Genomic DNA, 15,962 nt, shown 5'->3' with positions numbered 1-15,962 from the left:
GCAACCCAGCACACAACCGCTGCGCCACCGGGGAGGCCCTGAGCGTTTGACATTTTGTTCATGCCTCAAATAGTTCAAGGGTCAGCACGATCCTTACTGTTTGCAAACGAAGAATCCAAACTGCAGGGAGCTGGAAGGGTCTCCTGACCCTCCTCCCCACAGCCAGGGTCCTGGAAAGATGCCGCGTGACTCCCCCCGGGCCCCGGCCACCAGCTCCCCTTCCTGGGAGGAAACCTTGTCTCTCCCGGTCCCCTCAGAGAATCAGTGTCCGTTTGGGGCTGGTTTCCTCTCTGGCAGGAAATCCTAGGGAAACTGTCTGAGAGGAGAGTTGAAGGCACTGCCTCCTGCCCCCTGTCACTCCGGCCTCAGCCCTTCCCTGTCTCACTGCGGAAAAGGCTAACGCGTCAGAGCCGGTTAGGGTCACGTCGTGGGGGACGGGCAGAACCCGGGCTCATCTGACAGCGAGAGTTTCTCGGCTCGGGCTGCTGCACTTATTATATTAATGAGGAGCAACGGGAACTCGGGGCAAGGCCGCCTGCGTGAGCCCGGCTCTTCCGAGGCCTCTGAGCAGCCGGCCGGGCCACGTGATGGGTGGAAGGAGCGAGCCCCCCCCCCCGGGGCTGCCCGTGTCCCGAGAGGCCTGCACGGGGCCCCACACCCCGGACTGCGGCCAGGCTCCGGAAGTCTTAGACACAGCGAAGACCCCTTCTCGCAGAGAGCTCCTGCAAGCGGCTCGCCAGGTCCTGCACGCGAGGTCAGCTGCAGATGGAACTAATTGCCACCGCTTCACGACTCGGGAAGGGCCGCGCTCCCTCCCATGCTGTGCGTGGGCATGAATTAGGCATCCACTGCATCTACGCGCACCTACTACGTGGGGATGCAGCCGTGGCCCCCCTGTTGTCCCGGCAACCACCCAGTCTCCCAAAGGTGCCGACCCACAGCCGGGTTCGTGCAGATCCCCTCTGCTCCTGCCTCCTCCTCCCCCGGCGCCCTCCCCGCCTCTGTATTTGCTAACACGGGGCTGGCATGAAAGGGCATTAGTCATGCCATGGCCGGGCTGACAGGTGCGGTACCCAGCAGTGGCAGAGCGGCTGCCTCGGTGTCAGGAATAGGAGCCGTAATTAGAGCGCGGAACAGAATGAGCGTCAGACGAATTACCAGGCAGCAGATCATATTTGTCAGAAAGGATTGCATACATAAAAATTAAGTGACAGTACACGCCGGCGTAATGAAAGAAAAATGAAAGATTTGCCTATACACAGCTCACAAGCTACAAGCAAGTGTCTCGCTCCGAGCAACGGCAGCAGCTGCAAGACAGATCGCGGGGCCGGGAGAGCAGGCCCTGCTCCCTGACAGGGCTGGGCGGGGTGGGCGGGCGGGGCGCCCGGGGAGGGGCCGGGCCGGATGCACAGCACAGCGCAGAGGGGTCCCGGGGCCGCCTCCCGCCTGGCCCCCACCCACCCCGATCCCAGCAGGCCAGGACACTGGAAAGGTTGGCCCAGAAATCTTGCTTTAGCAGGTAGAGCCAAGGCTCCAGCACTGCCCCTGGGTGGGAGGGGTGGAAGGGCACATGCGGCCTGTTCCTCACTCACCAGCCGTGTGTTGGCACTTTCAGGCGCCCGGACTGTCAGGATGAGGCGGGTGGACACCAGAGAGGGAGGGGCGTGTCTCCAGAGGACGGCAAATGAGGAATGGAGGCTGGTCCAGGATGCAAACTGCAGCCCCTGGGCTGTTCATTCATTCAAGAAGGATCTGTGCCTCCCCCACCCCGAACTAACAGCGGGGGCTGGGGGGTCTTCACAGAGACCTCGGCTCTGTCCTGATCGCACCCCAGGGGTGACCAGCCCCCCGGGTGGGAATGGTCAGAGCGGGTTTGGGGAGCTGGAAGCCCAGGTGCGGTGAGGTGGGCGCCTTTTGAAGCCAGGCGGGGCGCTGCGGCCAGAGCTGCGTGCTGGCACGGGGCAGGCAGGGGCGGGCCTCCAGCCACCTGAGCCACTTAGATGGGGGCCGCGTGTACCCGCAGACTTGCACCACCTGCCTTCATCTCTGAGACTCCGCGTGGGAGCTAGAGAAAGACATTCGAAGGGACGTAATCTGAAATGAAGTCAGTGCTGGAAAAGCGCAGTGTTTTCGGCTTCTCCTGGGGGCTGCGCGTCGCGGGCTCAGCTGATCGTTTATTAGCAGAGGTGACCCTGGAGGGGTTTGTGTTGCTGCCCAAAGCGGGTGTGCCGAGCCGTGGGCCCAGCTTGTCTCCCGTAGGGAGAGAAGCACTGGGCGCGGGGGACAGGCCCCCTCCCCTGGGGTGGAGGACGGTGGGGAACGGGCAGGGCTGTGAGGGGCTAGGCCAGCCCCTTCCGGGTGGCTGAGGTGGGGCCCCCAGGGCAGCAGCCTGGGAGGCAGGGGGAGAGGAGAACCTTCAGGCTGTGGGGCCTGATTGGATGTTGGGGCAGGAAGGGACTTTCACGGGGCTCCCCAGTGAGGTGAAAATGAAGCCGGGCTCGGGACTGGTCTCACAGCCGTTTACGCCGCGCCCTGCCCTCCTCACCACACTCAGCCTTCCCTCCCCACCACCCTCTGCTCCAGAGTTCCTGGCAGGGGACCCCCCCAGACCCTTCCCTCCCCCACGTCCGCGTGCCCAGGTAGTGCCTGCCTCAGTTTCCAGGGAGGGGCACAACCTCCAAAGGACAGGGGAGGACCTCGGAGACTGAGTTCAACCCCTCGGGGACTGAGCTTCACCAATGGGGAAACTGAGGCTGGGGAATCGAGGCAGCAAGGGGACTATAGCTCTCAGCTGGTGAGTGGCTGGGCCAGGTTCAGACCTACTGGGTGCAGCTCCAAGTCCGTCCAGGCCTGGCCTGTGCCAGGCGGAGCCACCCACCCCCAAGTCCCCTCTGCTGGATGCTGTCTTCAAGGGGCCCCGTGTCTCCAGCTGTTTGCCAAATCACGGGGGAGGAAGCCCTGCTCCAGCCGCCAGCCTCTCCCCGGCGTGAAGCCTCTGCCGTTCTTACAGCTAATGAACATGTTTCAAACACTGCGGACGTTTCAAAACACCGCCAAGTTTGTGTTGACAGGAGTGGGGCGTGCTGGGAAGCGGGCCCCTTTAATCAGCCACCAGCTTTGAGGTCCGTGTCCTCCTCTGATACCTGGGCGTCTGAAATCCGGGCGTTCCAGGTAAAGATGCGGAGGGCTGGGTTCGGCAGGCGGCTTTCCTCCTCCACGGCTCCAGCCCCGGCTGCGAGGAGGGGCCGTGGGCGCAGGGCTCCGGGAGGCCGCAGGGGAGAGGGCTGGAGGGGGCTGCGGCCCGGCTGCCTGGCCCTGCCGCCTGGCCCTGCCAGGGCACATCCCCTGAGCACAGCGGGAGGGGTGGGGACCTGCAGCCGCCTCTAGAAGTGCTCAGGGGTCTCCCTGGGGCAGGCCATGCCCTCCCGCACCCACCTCACGATAGCTCCTCCCACCCTTCCCGGCATCGCTGCTCCCGCGGGTTTTCTGGAAGCCGCCTCCAGGGCCGCTGCAAGCTTGGCCGTCTTTGAAGTCTCTTGCTTTACCTTTAAAACTTATGCAAGTTGTGCCTTGTGCTTTAGAAATGTTTGCGCATTTGTTGTTAAAGCAGCTTTTAAAACCAGGTTTTAAGGACTTATTCCTGGGGAAAGCTGGCAAAGCAGTTCGAAGCCTGTGTTCAGCCCCTGCGGCTTTACACGCCCCTGGCACACTTGAGAGCCCCCCAAGAGGCCTGGAGAGTCCGCCTGGAGGCAAGGACAGGGCCCGCCAGGGAGCAACGGTTTTCATGCCGCATGAATTCATTTGCTCCGCAGATGTTTCTGGGCTTCTGAAAAATGAACAGGTGGGCAAGGCTTTGCACAGCTCCTCGCAGGCTGTGACAGCAAGATCTTCTGGGAGCTGTGAGAGGTGCAGGTGGCCAAGTCCTAGGCCTGGAGAGTCTGCACCCCCAGGCCTGGGGCTGGGCGGGGTCCAGATGGCTAACAAACTCCTCTAGGTGATTCAGGCTTTCTTTGATCAGAGAGCCCCTCGGGACTCTTCCTGGGACAGGCAGCTCCCCTGGTGGGAGGGCTCTCGCTCCTGGGAGGCTCAGCACAGCATCTGGGCTCAGTTCACACTGTAGAGATGGACAGAAGGACGGATGATGAATGACAGACAGACATGGATGGGTGGGACATGGAGGAATGAAGGATGGATGGAGGGATGGACGGACAGGCAGGTGGATGGATGTGTGGGTGGGTAACAGATGAGGGGGTGGCACATGCAGCGCTGGCATCTTAGCAGAAGTCTCACGTGCATTTGCCTTCTTCTTACATCGGTGGAACTGGTTCAAAGCAGAAAGGAGTAGAAGGCTGGGGTGGAGAGCAGAGGGGAAGGGGTGCACTCCCTAACCTTTCTCTCCACCTGTGCCCCAAGATATCACCACGAACAGGGCTGAATCAGGCACCTGGAGCCCCAGCAGAGGGAGGCACTCGTGACAGGGCAGAGGGACCAGGGGAGCCTCCGGCCTCATGGAGCAGCTCACTCTCCCCGGCCAGGAGGGGCAGCTCAAGCTGGACCTTGCAGGAGCTGCGAGCAGCTGGGCCGCAGCCAGTGCTGCGACGGCACAGAGGCTGACGGAAGAGCAGGCTGGGGTGGCCAATTGGGAGAGGGAGGGGCACCCACCAAAAAGCCTCCACCCTCCTGCAGCCCTGCGCCAAAGCCCGGCCTCTCTGCGAGTCGCGCCCCCACGCCCCCTCCTATAGACACCCCGGTGGAGCTGAAATGAGCAAAGGCACTATGGAGGGAGGCAGGAGGTCGGCCAGGGCGGCCCCACCCCAGGACGAGGGCATCAACCAGGGGCCCCAGGTGTGTGCGTCCGGTTGAGAGCTCTGCCGGCCCCCGCTGGAGACGGGCCTCGTCCTCCCTCCCTGACGCCTGTGTGTACCCCATGGGCACCCCACCCAGGGCAGGGCAGGAGCCCAACGGCCCAGCCAGCACATCCGTCCACAGCTCGGCCGCTGGAGTTGCTCGCAGTCTGGCCTCAGGCCCACTGTGCCACGGATCCGCTTGGATCTCTCCCGTGGTTCGGACGTGGCTCCCTCCAGGCCAGTGCACCACGAGGCTGCGCTGGAGCCCGCCTGGGCTCCCAGTAGAATCCGCAGGACTCACTTGTTGACTGACAGCGCTTGCTGCTGAACAGCAATGAGCACCCCTTCCCATGTCAGCATAAAGCCTGCTGACAGGATGACGGGTTCTCAGAAACACATACTTAAGTGATGGCTGCTGTCCTTGTTTAGGGATTATGGCCACAAAGGGTGCTCGGTGTCCCGAGAGCTACCCCAGGGCTAGACACTCGAGCTAAGATGGAGCCTCTTGGGGAGCCAGCAGGGGGATAAACCGGGCGTCGGGCTGCAAGACAAAGGTGTCGGCACGGACCAGGGTGTGGGTTCAAGGAGCCGTGAGCCCCTGTTTAGAAGGACGCCCCGAGCGAGTGGTCCTCGCAGACAGGGATGTCGGCCCTGGCCCCTTGGCCGGAGCTCAGCGCCGAGAGGGGCTTCTCCCACCCGTCTCTGGTGGGCTGAGAAAACAAGACTATAAGGTTTGCAAACAGCTGTGCTTTTTTTTTTTTATATAGAGGCATGTTATTTATTTATTTATTTGTTTGTTTGCTTGCTTGTTTGTTTTTTGTTTATACAAGCACTGGGTACAGTCAGAAGCACGGGAGGGTGAGAGAATTCACCAGAGCCAGAGCGGGGAGCAGAGCAGGCAGAAGGACCGAAGTACACTGCTGAGGGGAGCAGCGGGCGGCAGGAGAGGTCTGCGCGCCATGCGGGACCCTCCTCCGGTGGCCGGGGAGCAGCCGGGGATCGAACCAGCGCCGCAGAGGCCGCGGGCAGCTTCGCAACCCAGCGCTCAACCGCTGCGCCACCGGGGCGGCCCAGCTGTGCTTTTTCAATGCAGAAAACTGTCTTTGATTTGTGAGGATGGGCTTCCTCCCTGGTCTGGCGTTAGACTGCCTTTGCTTTGGGGTTCGCTTTACTTGGGAAAATTAAGTTGCCCACCCCGTGTTTACCCCAAAGTATCTTCTGCCCATGGAATGTCGGGCCCCTGCTCTTTGAGCCCAGCTCACTAAGCCAGTTCTGAAGCGGTTCTGGTCCCAGGCGCCCACTTGTTTCTTTGGTGGGGGATGTCCCTCCCCAAGACCCCGAGCGCCCCTCAGGCACCGTCTCCTTTGACACCAGACTCCCCACACTCCGGTCGGAACTGCAGCCACCAGCACCCATGGGTGGCACCTCAAGCCATGGCTTTGCATGTTTGGGTCTCAGTTTCCCCATCTGTGAAATGGGGACTGCCAGGCACACGGGTGAGCTGGCACAGGCGACCTGCGTGGTGGGCGCTAGCGGTGGGCGTTTTCTTCTCACTGTTGAGAGCTGTATCGGGGATCTCCCAGCTGGGCAGGGTAGAGGCAGGAAGGGGCCCGGAGCAGGTTTTCTGATCCAGCAGACCAGGTACAGGAGGAGTCGGAGTCCTCAGTGGCTTTTGCAGGCCTCTTATCTAGATTTACCAGGCATATGGCAGGCAGGGGTGCTGGGGGGCCGGGAGGCTGGCAGACCTCCCAGCCCCCATCAAGTCTTCACTCTGTCTGGGCTCTCCGGCCTTCTCTCGTGTTGCTTCTCTGCTCTCCTGCTTCTCTGCTTCTGTTCATTCTCGGCTTCTGCTGGTGTCCCCGTGACGCCGCCCTCATAAACTCAGTCTCTCAGCCCAGGTGTATCCACTTCAGGTGCCCGCCATCGGGCATGCACTCAGGACCACAGGGTTCCCTCATCTGTCCTAATGGCAGGAGGGCAGAATAGCCTGATGCTTTTTCCTTACCCCACAGGCAGTCACTTTAACGAACATTCAGGCACCGCCTTCCCAGAGCCCCCAGGCAGTTGGCCCCCACCTGATTCTTAGGTCTGGGTGGGTCCCAGACCCGCCTTAACACCGGCCCCACCAGCACAGACACCTCCAGCTGGCCCAGCCCCTCGTTTGACAGACGAGGGACAGGTGCTGCTCAGGGGCTCTCCCCAGGCCCCACCCGACCCCGCCCGCAGGCCCAGGCCGCGCCCACAGCCTCAGCACCCACCCCTTGCTGTGTTTCAGTGGGGACGCCCTACTACATGTCTCCCGAGCGCATCCACGAGAACGGCTACAACTTCAAGTCGGACATCTGGTCTCTGGGCTGTCTGCTGTACGAGGTGAGCGTCCGCCCAGCTCAGCGGCATTTTCGGGGCGTGCGTGGCGGGCTCAGCTCTGGGGGGTGTCGGGGCAGGAAGGACCCCGGAGCAGGTTCTCTGATCCAGCAGACCGGGTAACGGAGGAGTCAGAGTCCTCAGTGGCTTGTGCAGGTCTTTTATTTAGATTTACCAGGCACATGGCAGGTGGGGGTCCTGGGGGGCCGGGAGGCTGGCAGGCCTCCCAGCCCCCAGCAAATCCTCACTCTGTCTGGGCTCTCTCTGGCCTTCTCTCGGCTTCTTTGCTCCTTTCTCGGCTTCTGCTGGCGTCCCCAGGACGCCGCCCTTAGAAGCCTAGTCCCAGCCCAGGTGAATCCCATTCCACAGGCCACACCCCACTCCGGGGCCGCCAGCAGGCATGCGTTCAGGACCGCGGGTTCCGTCTTCCATCCTGACGGCGGGAGGGCAGAAAGCCGGTCCTTTTCACCTTACCCTACAGGGGGAAACCCCGGGGGTCGTGGTGTCCGCCTGTGGCCTTGGTACATCAGGGCCCTGTCCTCCGCCCACTGTCAGCCTGCGGAACTGTCAAGGCCTGTGGGCCCCAGGGTAAGGCGAGCGGGACCGGGGGGCCCCCCAAAGTGCTCCATGCGGCAGAGGCTGACTCCTTCGGGACTGACCCCACAGACCTTGGGCATGAATTGAAGAAACAAGCTGCCCACGCCGGCCCACCCGGGGGCTGTGGCGGCTCTGTGGTCGGGGCCTTCCCTCCACCCTGCGTTCCGTACCAAGACTGAGCTCACAGCTGACGCTTGACAAGGCCTCAAGCTCACAGCCCCCCTCTCTCTGTGTCAGCGGCTTTTATCAGTCAGACATTGCATCGGAAAAGAGCGGCCTCTGGTTATAGACGAAGCCAGTGGAGCTGTGGCCCCTGGAGGCGTCTGCGCCCGAGACCCCTGTCTTCTGGAGGCCGGGGTGGGGGGCTTAGGTGTCGGCCCTGACAGTAGGTGGGTGCAGACCCAGATTCACAGGGGCATCTGTGGCCCTTGGAATGAGGACCAGGCGGGGGCAGCCAGGTGGAGGCGTTGCCCTGGGGGTGGGGGTGAGTGGGTGGGGGGTGCGGAGCATTCCCGGCCTTCACAGGCAGAGGAGGGCTGAGGGCTGAGCTGCGAATTCTCCCCCCACTGCTGTCTCTGCCGCCTGGCTGTGGGGGCCTCGGGCGTGGTTAGCAGGTCGGGGTGGGCCTGGGAAGGATGGGGTGCAGGAGGAGATGCGAGGGAGGGCAATTGTGTCGTTAGCAAGGGGAAAAAGCGATGCCCGTCAGCACCCTCCTCAGCGAGGACGAGGCAGCGCCCGCTTGTGATGACACCCCCACTGCTGTCTGGAAGGTGGGCCCACACCGCACAGGGCATGGGGCTGTTTTGTGTTTTGTTTTGCTGAGACTGCCCAGCACCAGACGGGCGACGTCCCAGCGGGGTCACTGGGTGGCGCAGAACCTCTGCCCAGCCCACGTTTGTGCCCCCAGACGAACCCTGATTTCAGGGTCTCTCCAGCCATCCCTCCCGGTCTGGTCACTTCTCCACGTGGACACAGTGGCCACCAGGGCTGCGGTGGCCTGTGACAGAGCCAAGTCCAGTTCGTGAGCTAACCTCCGGGGCTCCCACCTGAGGGGTTTCGGACCCTCCACTAAGTGGGCATCTCCCCCAAAGGGTCAGTGTGAAGGGGCGTTGCTACCGGGTCTCCCCAGACCAAGCGAATGCCCTAAGTGCGGCAGGCGGGCTCCAGCCACACGGGGGTGTGGGTGGGCGGGTGCCGCACACAAGCCGCGGCCCTTTGGGTGGGGAATGAAAGCTCCTGGTGTAGCCCAGACTTCCGTCAGAAGGACCTGAGTGTGAGGCCCAGCTCAGGGAGTAGCCGACCCTCCCCTGGGCGCCCAGTTGCCCAGAGTGTCAGATGAGGCACCCCCCGCCCTGTGCAAGCACCTGGCTTGGAGAGGCGCTCGACGTGGAGGGCGGCTGTTGTGTGATGCTCCCGCCCGCCATTCCGTTCTCCTCCCGCCGCTGACCCAGCTGTCCTGTGCCCCCGCCTCCGCCGTGAGGCTCCTGCAGCTGGCTGCTTTCCCTTTTTGCTTTGGCTGGTGGGAAGCTTCCATCCCGGTGGAGGACCCAGCTTGTTCTCTGCCTGCGTGACTGTTGTCCCTGCTCCAGATGGCTTGTCCCTTATTTTCCATGCTGCAGTGGGACTTCTGTAAGCCGATTCCTGCCGCTGTGAGCCCTGAGGGTCCCCAAACGTAAACAGGCACACAGGCCGACCAGGGCATGACGGGCAGGCGCCCCTCCCCAGGGCCTGGCCGGGAGGATGGCAGCTGGCTCCCTGTGCCGGTGCCAAGCTGCCGACGAGAGCCAGCCCTCCTCCTGCCCCAGCCTTTGTCTCGGCTCCTGGAGGCGACGCAGCCTGGATGGCCCGTGGCGCCCGCCTCGGTGGTTTCTGGGTCAGGCAGCCCCCTGAGTCCTGGTCTTGGGCCCCTAAACACATGACTGACGAGCGAGCAGTGGTGTTAGTGGCTCCCAGCATGGGGGCTCGGCTCGGCTGAGTTGGTTTATTTGCTGGCAGTGTGTGGGCCACGCAGCGTGCAGCCAGGGAGGGACACGGCAGCGGGCAGTCATGAAATCAATCGGTCGAGTCCCAGGGGCACTGGCGACCCAGGGCAGCAGGCCCTGGTCTGACCCAGCGGCCCCACCCGCCACAGACGAGGGCCTGTGTGGTGGGCCGGCCAGCCCTCGGCATGTGACGGCGGCCGGTGGGGCTACCGGGCGGCCACCCTCTCCCACACCCAGCCCTGCAGGGCTGCATGAGGGTATTTTCGGGGGTAAGGGGAGGTGGGCAGCCGCATCTGAGCCCGGCCTCGGTAATTGGAAGGAAATGCCCACTACACAGCTCCCACCCCACACAGCCTGCAGTGTCTTCCAGGGGCTCTGCACCCACACTCCCTCCAGGCCATGCCTGAGGGTTCAGTGGGCCGCCAGGGCCCCTGGGCAGCCCTCCCCTCCCCCAGCCCTGACTGGAAACCCCACAAGCTCTGCATTCGTTCCTGTGGCTGCTGTAAGAAATACCCCAGAGCTGATGCTTCATGCAACCTAAAACCATTCTCTGCGGTTCTGGAGCCAGAAGTCCAGTGTCGGCGTCACTGTGACGAAGTCCGGTGTCCTGGCCGGCTGCCAGCGGCCCACCTGGGTCTGCAGGTTCTGGGGGGGAATGTCCATTTCCTGGCCTTTTCTGTGGAAAATGAAAAGGCTGCCGAGATTCCTTGGCTCCTGACCCTTTCCTCGGGTCACTCCGACACAGCCCCTTGGCCCCCCTCTTAGAAGGACACACAGGGCTGTACATGGGGCCCACCTGGGTCACCCCGTGACTGGATTCTTAATTCAGTGACACCTGCCAGGGCCACCTGGTACAAGGCAACGCATCCACAGGCCCTGAGGATCACGATGCAGACGTCTTCGGGGGCCATTTATTCAGCCCACCATACCCCTTCACCCGGCTGTCCAGATGCCCACCCAGGACCTCCTTGAGGTCACCCTTACAAGCTGATGTTGACCCGCAGCTAGTGAGGAGCCGCCTCAGAGCGCGGCCCCTGCCACGCCCTTCAGGGGTAGGGTCTAGGGGGACCCTCCAAGAGGCCAGCGTCAGGGCAAACAGGCCCGACGCCCCCGACGCTGGGCGCGGCAGTGCCTCGGATGCAGGGGTGAAACACAAGAACCATACCAGGCTGGTCTCAGCTGGGCGGGGAGGGAGGACATGGAGGCTCAGCGAGGTGGAGAGACTTCCCAGGGTCACACAGCCCTGGTGTGCTGCATGATTCAAGGGTGCTCCCGTGGACAAAAGCCAGGCCTGACCTGAAGCAGAGCCTCTCCCCTGCCCCCTAGCCCCTGCGGCAGGCGTGACCAGGACACTAGTGGAGAAGGAGCCGCCGAGCCCCTGTGAGGGGAGGGCCAAGCCGCTCCAGTGCTCCGGGAGCCCCCAGCAGAGCCGCCCCGGCTTGGCCATGTGGGAAGGCCTGGTGCTTTATTTTCATTACCCAGCACGCACCGTGGAGCCTCCCAGTAGGCGGCCTGGGCTCTGCAGAATTTATTTATTTACATGGGAACTCAGCTTCGAGCACGGAGCTGAAGGAATGGTTCATTTGGCGCCAGCCCCAGGCTCCTCGGCAGGGGCCTGCCCACAGCAGCCTTCAGGGCCAGGGGACAGGCCCAGCAGGAGAGCAGGCAGGGCCAGGCCAGGGGTCAGCTGGGCCGTGTCCGACTCCTGCTCTGGAATTCTGGCTTGGGCCGGAGAACGGAGTGGTCGGGATGCCCCCCCTGCCCCGTCACGGGGGAGAGAGGTGCTGTGCCCCTGGGTTTGCCCGTCACTCCAGGACGTGCTTGGGAGACACTGGGTGACACAGTGGGTGCCAGAGGCGGAGCCTGTCCCCTCTGAAGTCAGCTGCCCCTTCTCCCCCTGACACCTCAGATCATGCACCAGCCCTCCCGCCGGGCTGCGCCCGGCCGTGTGCCATCCTCGGGGGAAGAGCCCCGCATTCAAGGAGCAACCCCAGGCCGTGGCTCCGGCCCTTCCAAGAGGTGGCCAGCCTGAGAGGCAGTCCCTGCCCTGCCTGGCCAGTCCACGGCGGGCGGCTGCCCCCGGGGATAGCTCACTGGGGTAATTGTTCTACTCGCAGCCCCAGAGGCCCCTGCGCAGCGGTGCCCTGGCCGGGGAGGCCGTGGCTGACAGCGGGAGGGGGCGCAGGCGAAGCTGCCGGGCGGGACCTGCATCCCGGGGTGGAAGCCGGCAGCGATGGGCAGGGCAGGCCGAGAGGCTCCTCCATATGCCCCCACCCTGTTGAGCAAGCCCTCCCGGGCCGGGTGGGAGGGGGCCCCGGAGCGCGGAGGGAGGCCAAGGGTGCGGCAAGTACGGGGCTTATCGCCCACCAGCCTTTGGGGCCCTTTTGGAGCCCCGCACAGCGGGATCAGATGGGACTGGCCTGTCGGGAGGACTGCCCTGCCCTCTCGGGGGCCCGACACCCGGAAAACCGGGGAATGCATGGGCGGGGCCAACATTTAAACATCCTTCCACTCTGAACAGAGCAGTTTTCCTGGAAAATCCGTCCTAATCCACCAGCCATGACTTAGGAGGGCACCCTGGTCGCCCTGGTGACCGCCGCGGAGCTCCCGCTGCCCTCTGCTGTGCCAACGGGTGTCCTTTTGAAACCGCCCCATTAGCCGTTTGCACCCGAGGTTCTCATCTTAATGACTGGGAATGTGTGGCCCCGAGCCCGTCTCGCGCTGGCGGTGAAGCCAGAGTCCGGCTGGCGGAGCCCTCAGTGGCCCGGGCCTCCCCCTCCAGGTGCCAGCACCACCCCCACAGCCCGCCCGCAAGGGCAGGTTGCCCGGCCCGGCCCCCTCCCAGCCCTCCTCAGTGGGGCCAACCCCCCCTTCAGGCACCTGAGCCCCCAAGCCCCGCCCTGGGCAGACACCTGCACCTGGGCCAGGGGAAACCCCAGTCTCAGGCCACACTCTGCTGCCCCCTCCCCTCCCGCCACCCTCCGTGAACCAAACTCTGAAGCCTCCCCGGATGCTTCTGGAGTCAGGAGTCAGGCCCTGCCCTGTGGTCCCCAAGCCCATTCATGGGGGTGAACAGGAGACGGGGGCAGAGCAGGAGACTCAGGCCCTCACGCACACCCCCAGCTGCCACCGGGAGGGGCTGGGCGCTCGGCCTCGGCTGCCCAGGCGTCTCTGGCGGGGAGTCCGCGGGCGTGGCCCGGGGCAGCTGGGCTCCTCAAAGGACGGCCAGACGGGGACTGCACCAGTCCGGCGGCAGGAAGCAGGCCGGGCTTGGCGGCAGGCGGCGGGAGTGACAAGAAGCCCTTGAATCCCATTATGGATTAATCGGCAGATGGGGCCGCGGCGCCGTGCTGGGCTGCCACGCCGCCGCCTCCGGGCCGCCCACGGCCCCCACACGCCCCCCGTGAAGACGCCCTGAACCCTGCCCTGAGCACTGGGGTAGGGAGTCTGGCGGCCTGCAGAAGGGGGAGGCCCGGGCGTCCCCCAGCTGGGAGACACACCCCCCCCCCAGGCCACCACCGCCATTCCCCCGCTCCCACCCGGCGCCCCAGGAAGGGGCCCACCCTCCCCGGCCTCCTGGAGAGCCAGGCCTCACCACTGCCCTGCAGGGGGAGCCACTTCCCATTGTACGGAAGAGCAGGGGCGCAAAGGCTGGAGACACGGCCAGGGGGTGCAGGGCGGTTTCCAGCAAGCCCGTGAGAACTAAAGCCAAAAATGAAATGCTCCCCCCACCCCCAAATCCTAGTCCTTAGGTAAGTAGAGCCTCCTGGGTTTATGAAGTAGACGTCCTCCCGCTGGCATTGCCTTGTGGAATATTAGGGTGCACCAGGGAAGCCGCCGGGGCCCGGCTGACGCCCCCAACCCCCGAGCTGAGCCTGGCTCCCTGCACCTGCCCTTGAGCCCACGTCTTCCCCGCGCTGCCCTCGAACTTCTGTCACCGAAACCCAGCCCCGCTCCATCTGCTTCCATGACCAGGATCGCGTCGAACCCGCCACTGTTTTTTTTGACTCCAGCTTCCTCAGGGCTTGGGGACGTCCGCTGGGCAGTTGCTGCTGGGAGGACTGGAGCAGGACTCACCCCAGCTTGAGTGTCCCTCTGCCCGGCCTCGAGCTGAAAGCTCCTCTCTCGCCCCCTCTGCAGATGGCCGCTCTCCAGAGCCCCTTCTACGGTGACAAAATGAACCTGTTCTCCCTGTGCCAGAAGATCGAGCAGTGTGACTACCCGCCCCTGCCCGGGGAGCATTACTCAGAGAAGGTGAGTGGGCGGCCACCAGGGGCCAGGCCTGCCGAGGCCGGACCCGGCAGGGACAGCACGGCGTGGCCACAGACGTGACCCCTCACCACGCTTGTGGGGTCGCCGAGCTGTCCCGAGCTCGTCCCTCGTCCGTGACATGGGGCCGATCCCGGCAGCCGGGCCTCACGGGCCATGTAAGGGCCGAGCTAGCTCATGTGACAGACCCCTCTGCCCCCGCCCCCACTAACATTGCACCCCACGGTCACCTGACGCAGGGCCGGTGGGAGCAGGTGCTCAGCAGGCATCAGCTACTGTCCTCGCTTCTGCTCACGGTGAGGGTCGCGGGAGATCGGGGGTCCGAGACCTCCCTGGGCCCGCCTCCGGGACCACACCGAAGAGGCCAGGGCGCGGCCGGGTTGGGAAGCGTCTCCAGGTCCCCGCAAGGCACCTCGGGAGGAAGAGCCCCTGTGCTCTGCGGTGGGAGTTGGCAGGAAAGTTGGCGAGATTCCCTTCTCGAGTTCCTACTTGCGCTGGTTTGCTCTTCTCATCTTCTAAATTTGGAGACTGTGCCCTTCGGAGCAAGAAGTCAGAGCCCCGCGCCTGGGGCACGTCACGACTTCTCTGTGCCTCAGTTTCTCATCTCTACAAGAGAACCCTAATCTCTGCCCCAGGGACATGGAGCTGACATGAATGAGTCCATGTCCAGACCCGGCCCTGGTCTCCCAAGTCAGTCACCCCAGCTCGCGAGGCTCCCCAAAGCATGCGCTCTCGCGGGCTCAGCCACCACCAGCAGCATTTCTGAGCTCGGTGTCCGGGCGCAGTGGTGCGGGAGCCCCTCGGCCACCTCACTTGTTACGTCACCTCTTATTTTCCTGTTTTCCGTTTCTGAACATTTTCAAGCACGTGCTTCGTGCCAGCCGCACCGTCTGCTTGACTCAGTTTGGTCAAGGCCAGCCACAGATGTTGGGGTTCCGTGTACGGGTTCTGGGTCCCTCTGAGAAAGAGCTCAGCAGGGTCCCCCATCAGCGGCACATGGCAGTTTTATAAGGGAAAAGTGCAGGCAAAATGCAGGCAAAGGCTGCGTATAAAAAGGGCAGTTTATTAGGAAGAAGAGACACCTGCACAGATGCAGACAGGCCGTTTTAGGGCAAGACCTGCGTTTTGCCAGAGCAGGGGGCATCCTTATAGTGTTCTTTGGGGCGATTCATTCATTTGTAAAATGTTATCACTTTGCGGTCAGGTTGGGCCGGTTTTTTATAAAGACAGATAATCCTTTCTGACCACACCTCTGGTTCTGGAAACTTCCATAGCTGGGCTTTATCATGCCCACCCCCAGCTCTGGTTTTTGACCGTGGAGAACTTCATGCTTAATATTCTCCTCGAAGCTTCCACCAACAGCTACCTTCTCCTGAGCGCTAAGGAAACTGGCACTCTGGGCGTCCAGGCCACCGCAGGCTCAGCTGCCCCTGCCCAGCTTTCCGGTGTTTATGGAGCAGTGGACGCCTGCAGGGAGGGCCGTGCTGGTCGGAGGGGACACTTGCTCAAAATGCCTGACCTCAGGGATCCCTTTGTAGCAGGAAATCGACCCCGGCCCCTCCGCCTGAAACCCCTCACAGTGTGCAGGAGCCCCGGGGCCCCCACATGACCCCCCAGCGTCCCCAGACTCCCTGCACTTGGCCGCAGAGTCCACCTGTGCCCCCAGTGCAGGACCTCCCCTCTCCGCGCTGGGGCTCCTGACCCGACCCAACCCGACCCTGCCGGGCGCCAGCCCTCCCAGCAGCAGGTATTTAAATACAAAAAAAAAAAAAAATGCAGTGAGCCCAGTGATGCAAGTTAAGATGTAGGCTTTTTAAGGTCATTATTTTAATTACCATTAAAATAATTGGCACTCCGGCTATCAGAAGGGAGGGATCAGAGGCACATGTGCCCCTCCCCCACC

At 63.4% G+C, this 15,962-nt stretch overlaps 1 protein-coding gene across 3 annotated transcripts in view; it reads left to right on the top strand.

The window, feature by feature from the left end:
• Positions 1 to 15,962, top strand: part of NEK6 (NIMA related kinase 6) — a 75,459-nt gene that overhangs the window by 50,117 nt on the left and 9,380 nt on the right. For all 3 annotated transcript variants that reach the window (XM_037493209.2, XM_037493211.2, XM_037493210.2), the window contains 2 exons: positions 7,123 to 7,217; positions 13,931 to 14,044. In XM_037493209.2, the coding sequence (XP_037349106.1) occupies positions 7,123 to 7,217; positions 13,931 to 14,044 (209 nt within the window). The remainder of the gene's footprint in view (positions 1 to 7,122; positions 7,218 to 13,930; positions 14,045 to 15,962) is intronic.

Source organism: Talpa occidentalis, unplaced genomic scaffold (assembly GCF_014898055.3).
Source record: "Talpa occidentalis isolate TD23 unplaced genomic scaffold, MPIMG_talOcc4v2.1 talOcc4.7, whole genome shotgun sequence".
NCBI lineage: Eukaryota > Metazoa > Chordata > Mammalia > Eulipotyphla > Talpidae > Talpa > Talpa occidentalis.
This window is presented reverse-complemented; position numbering and strand designations above follow the sequence as displayed.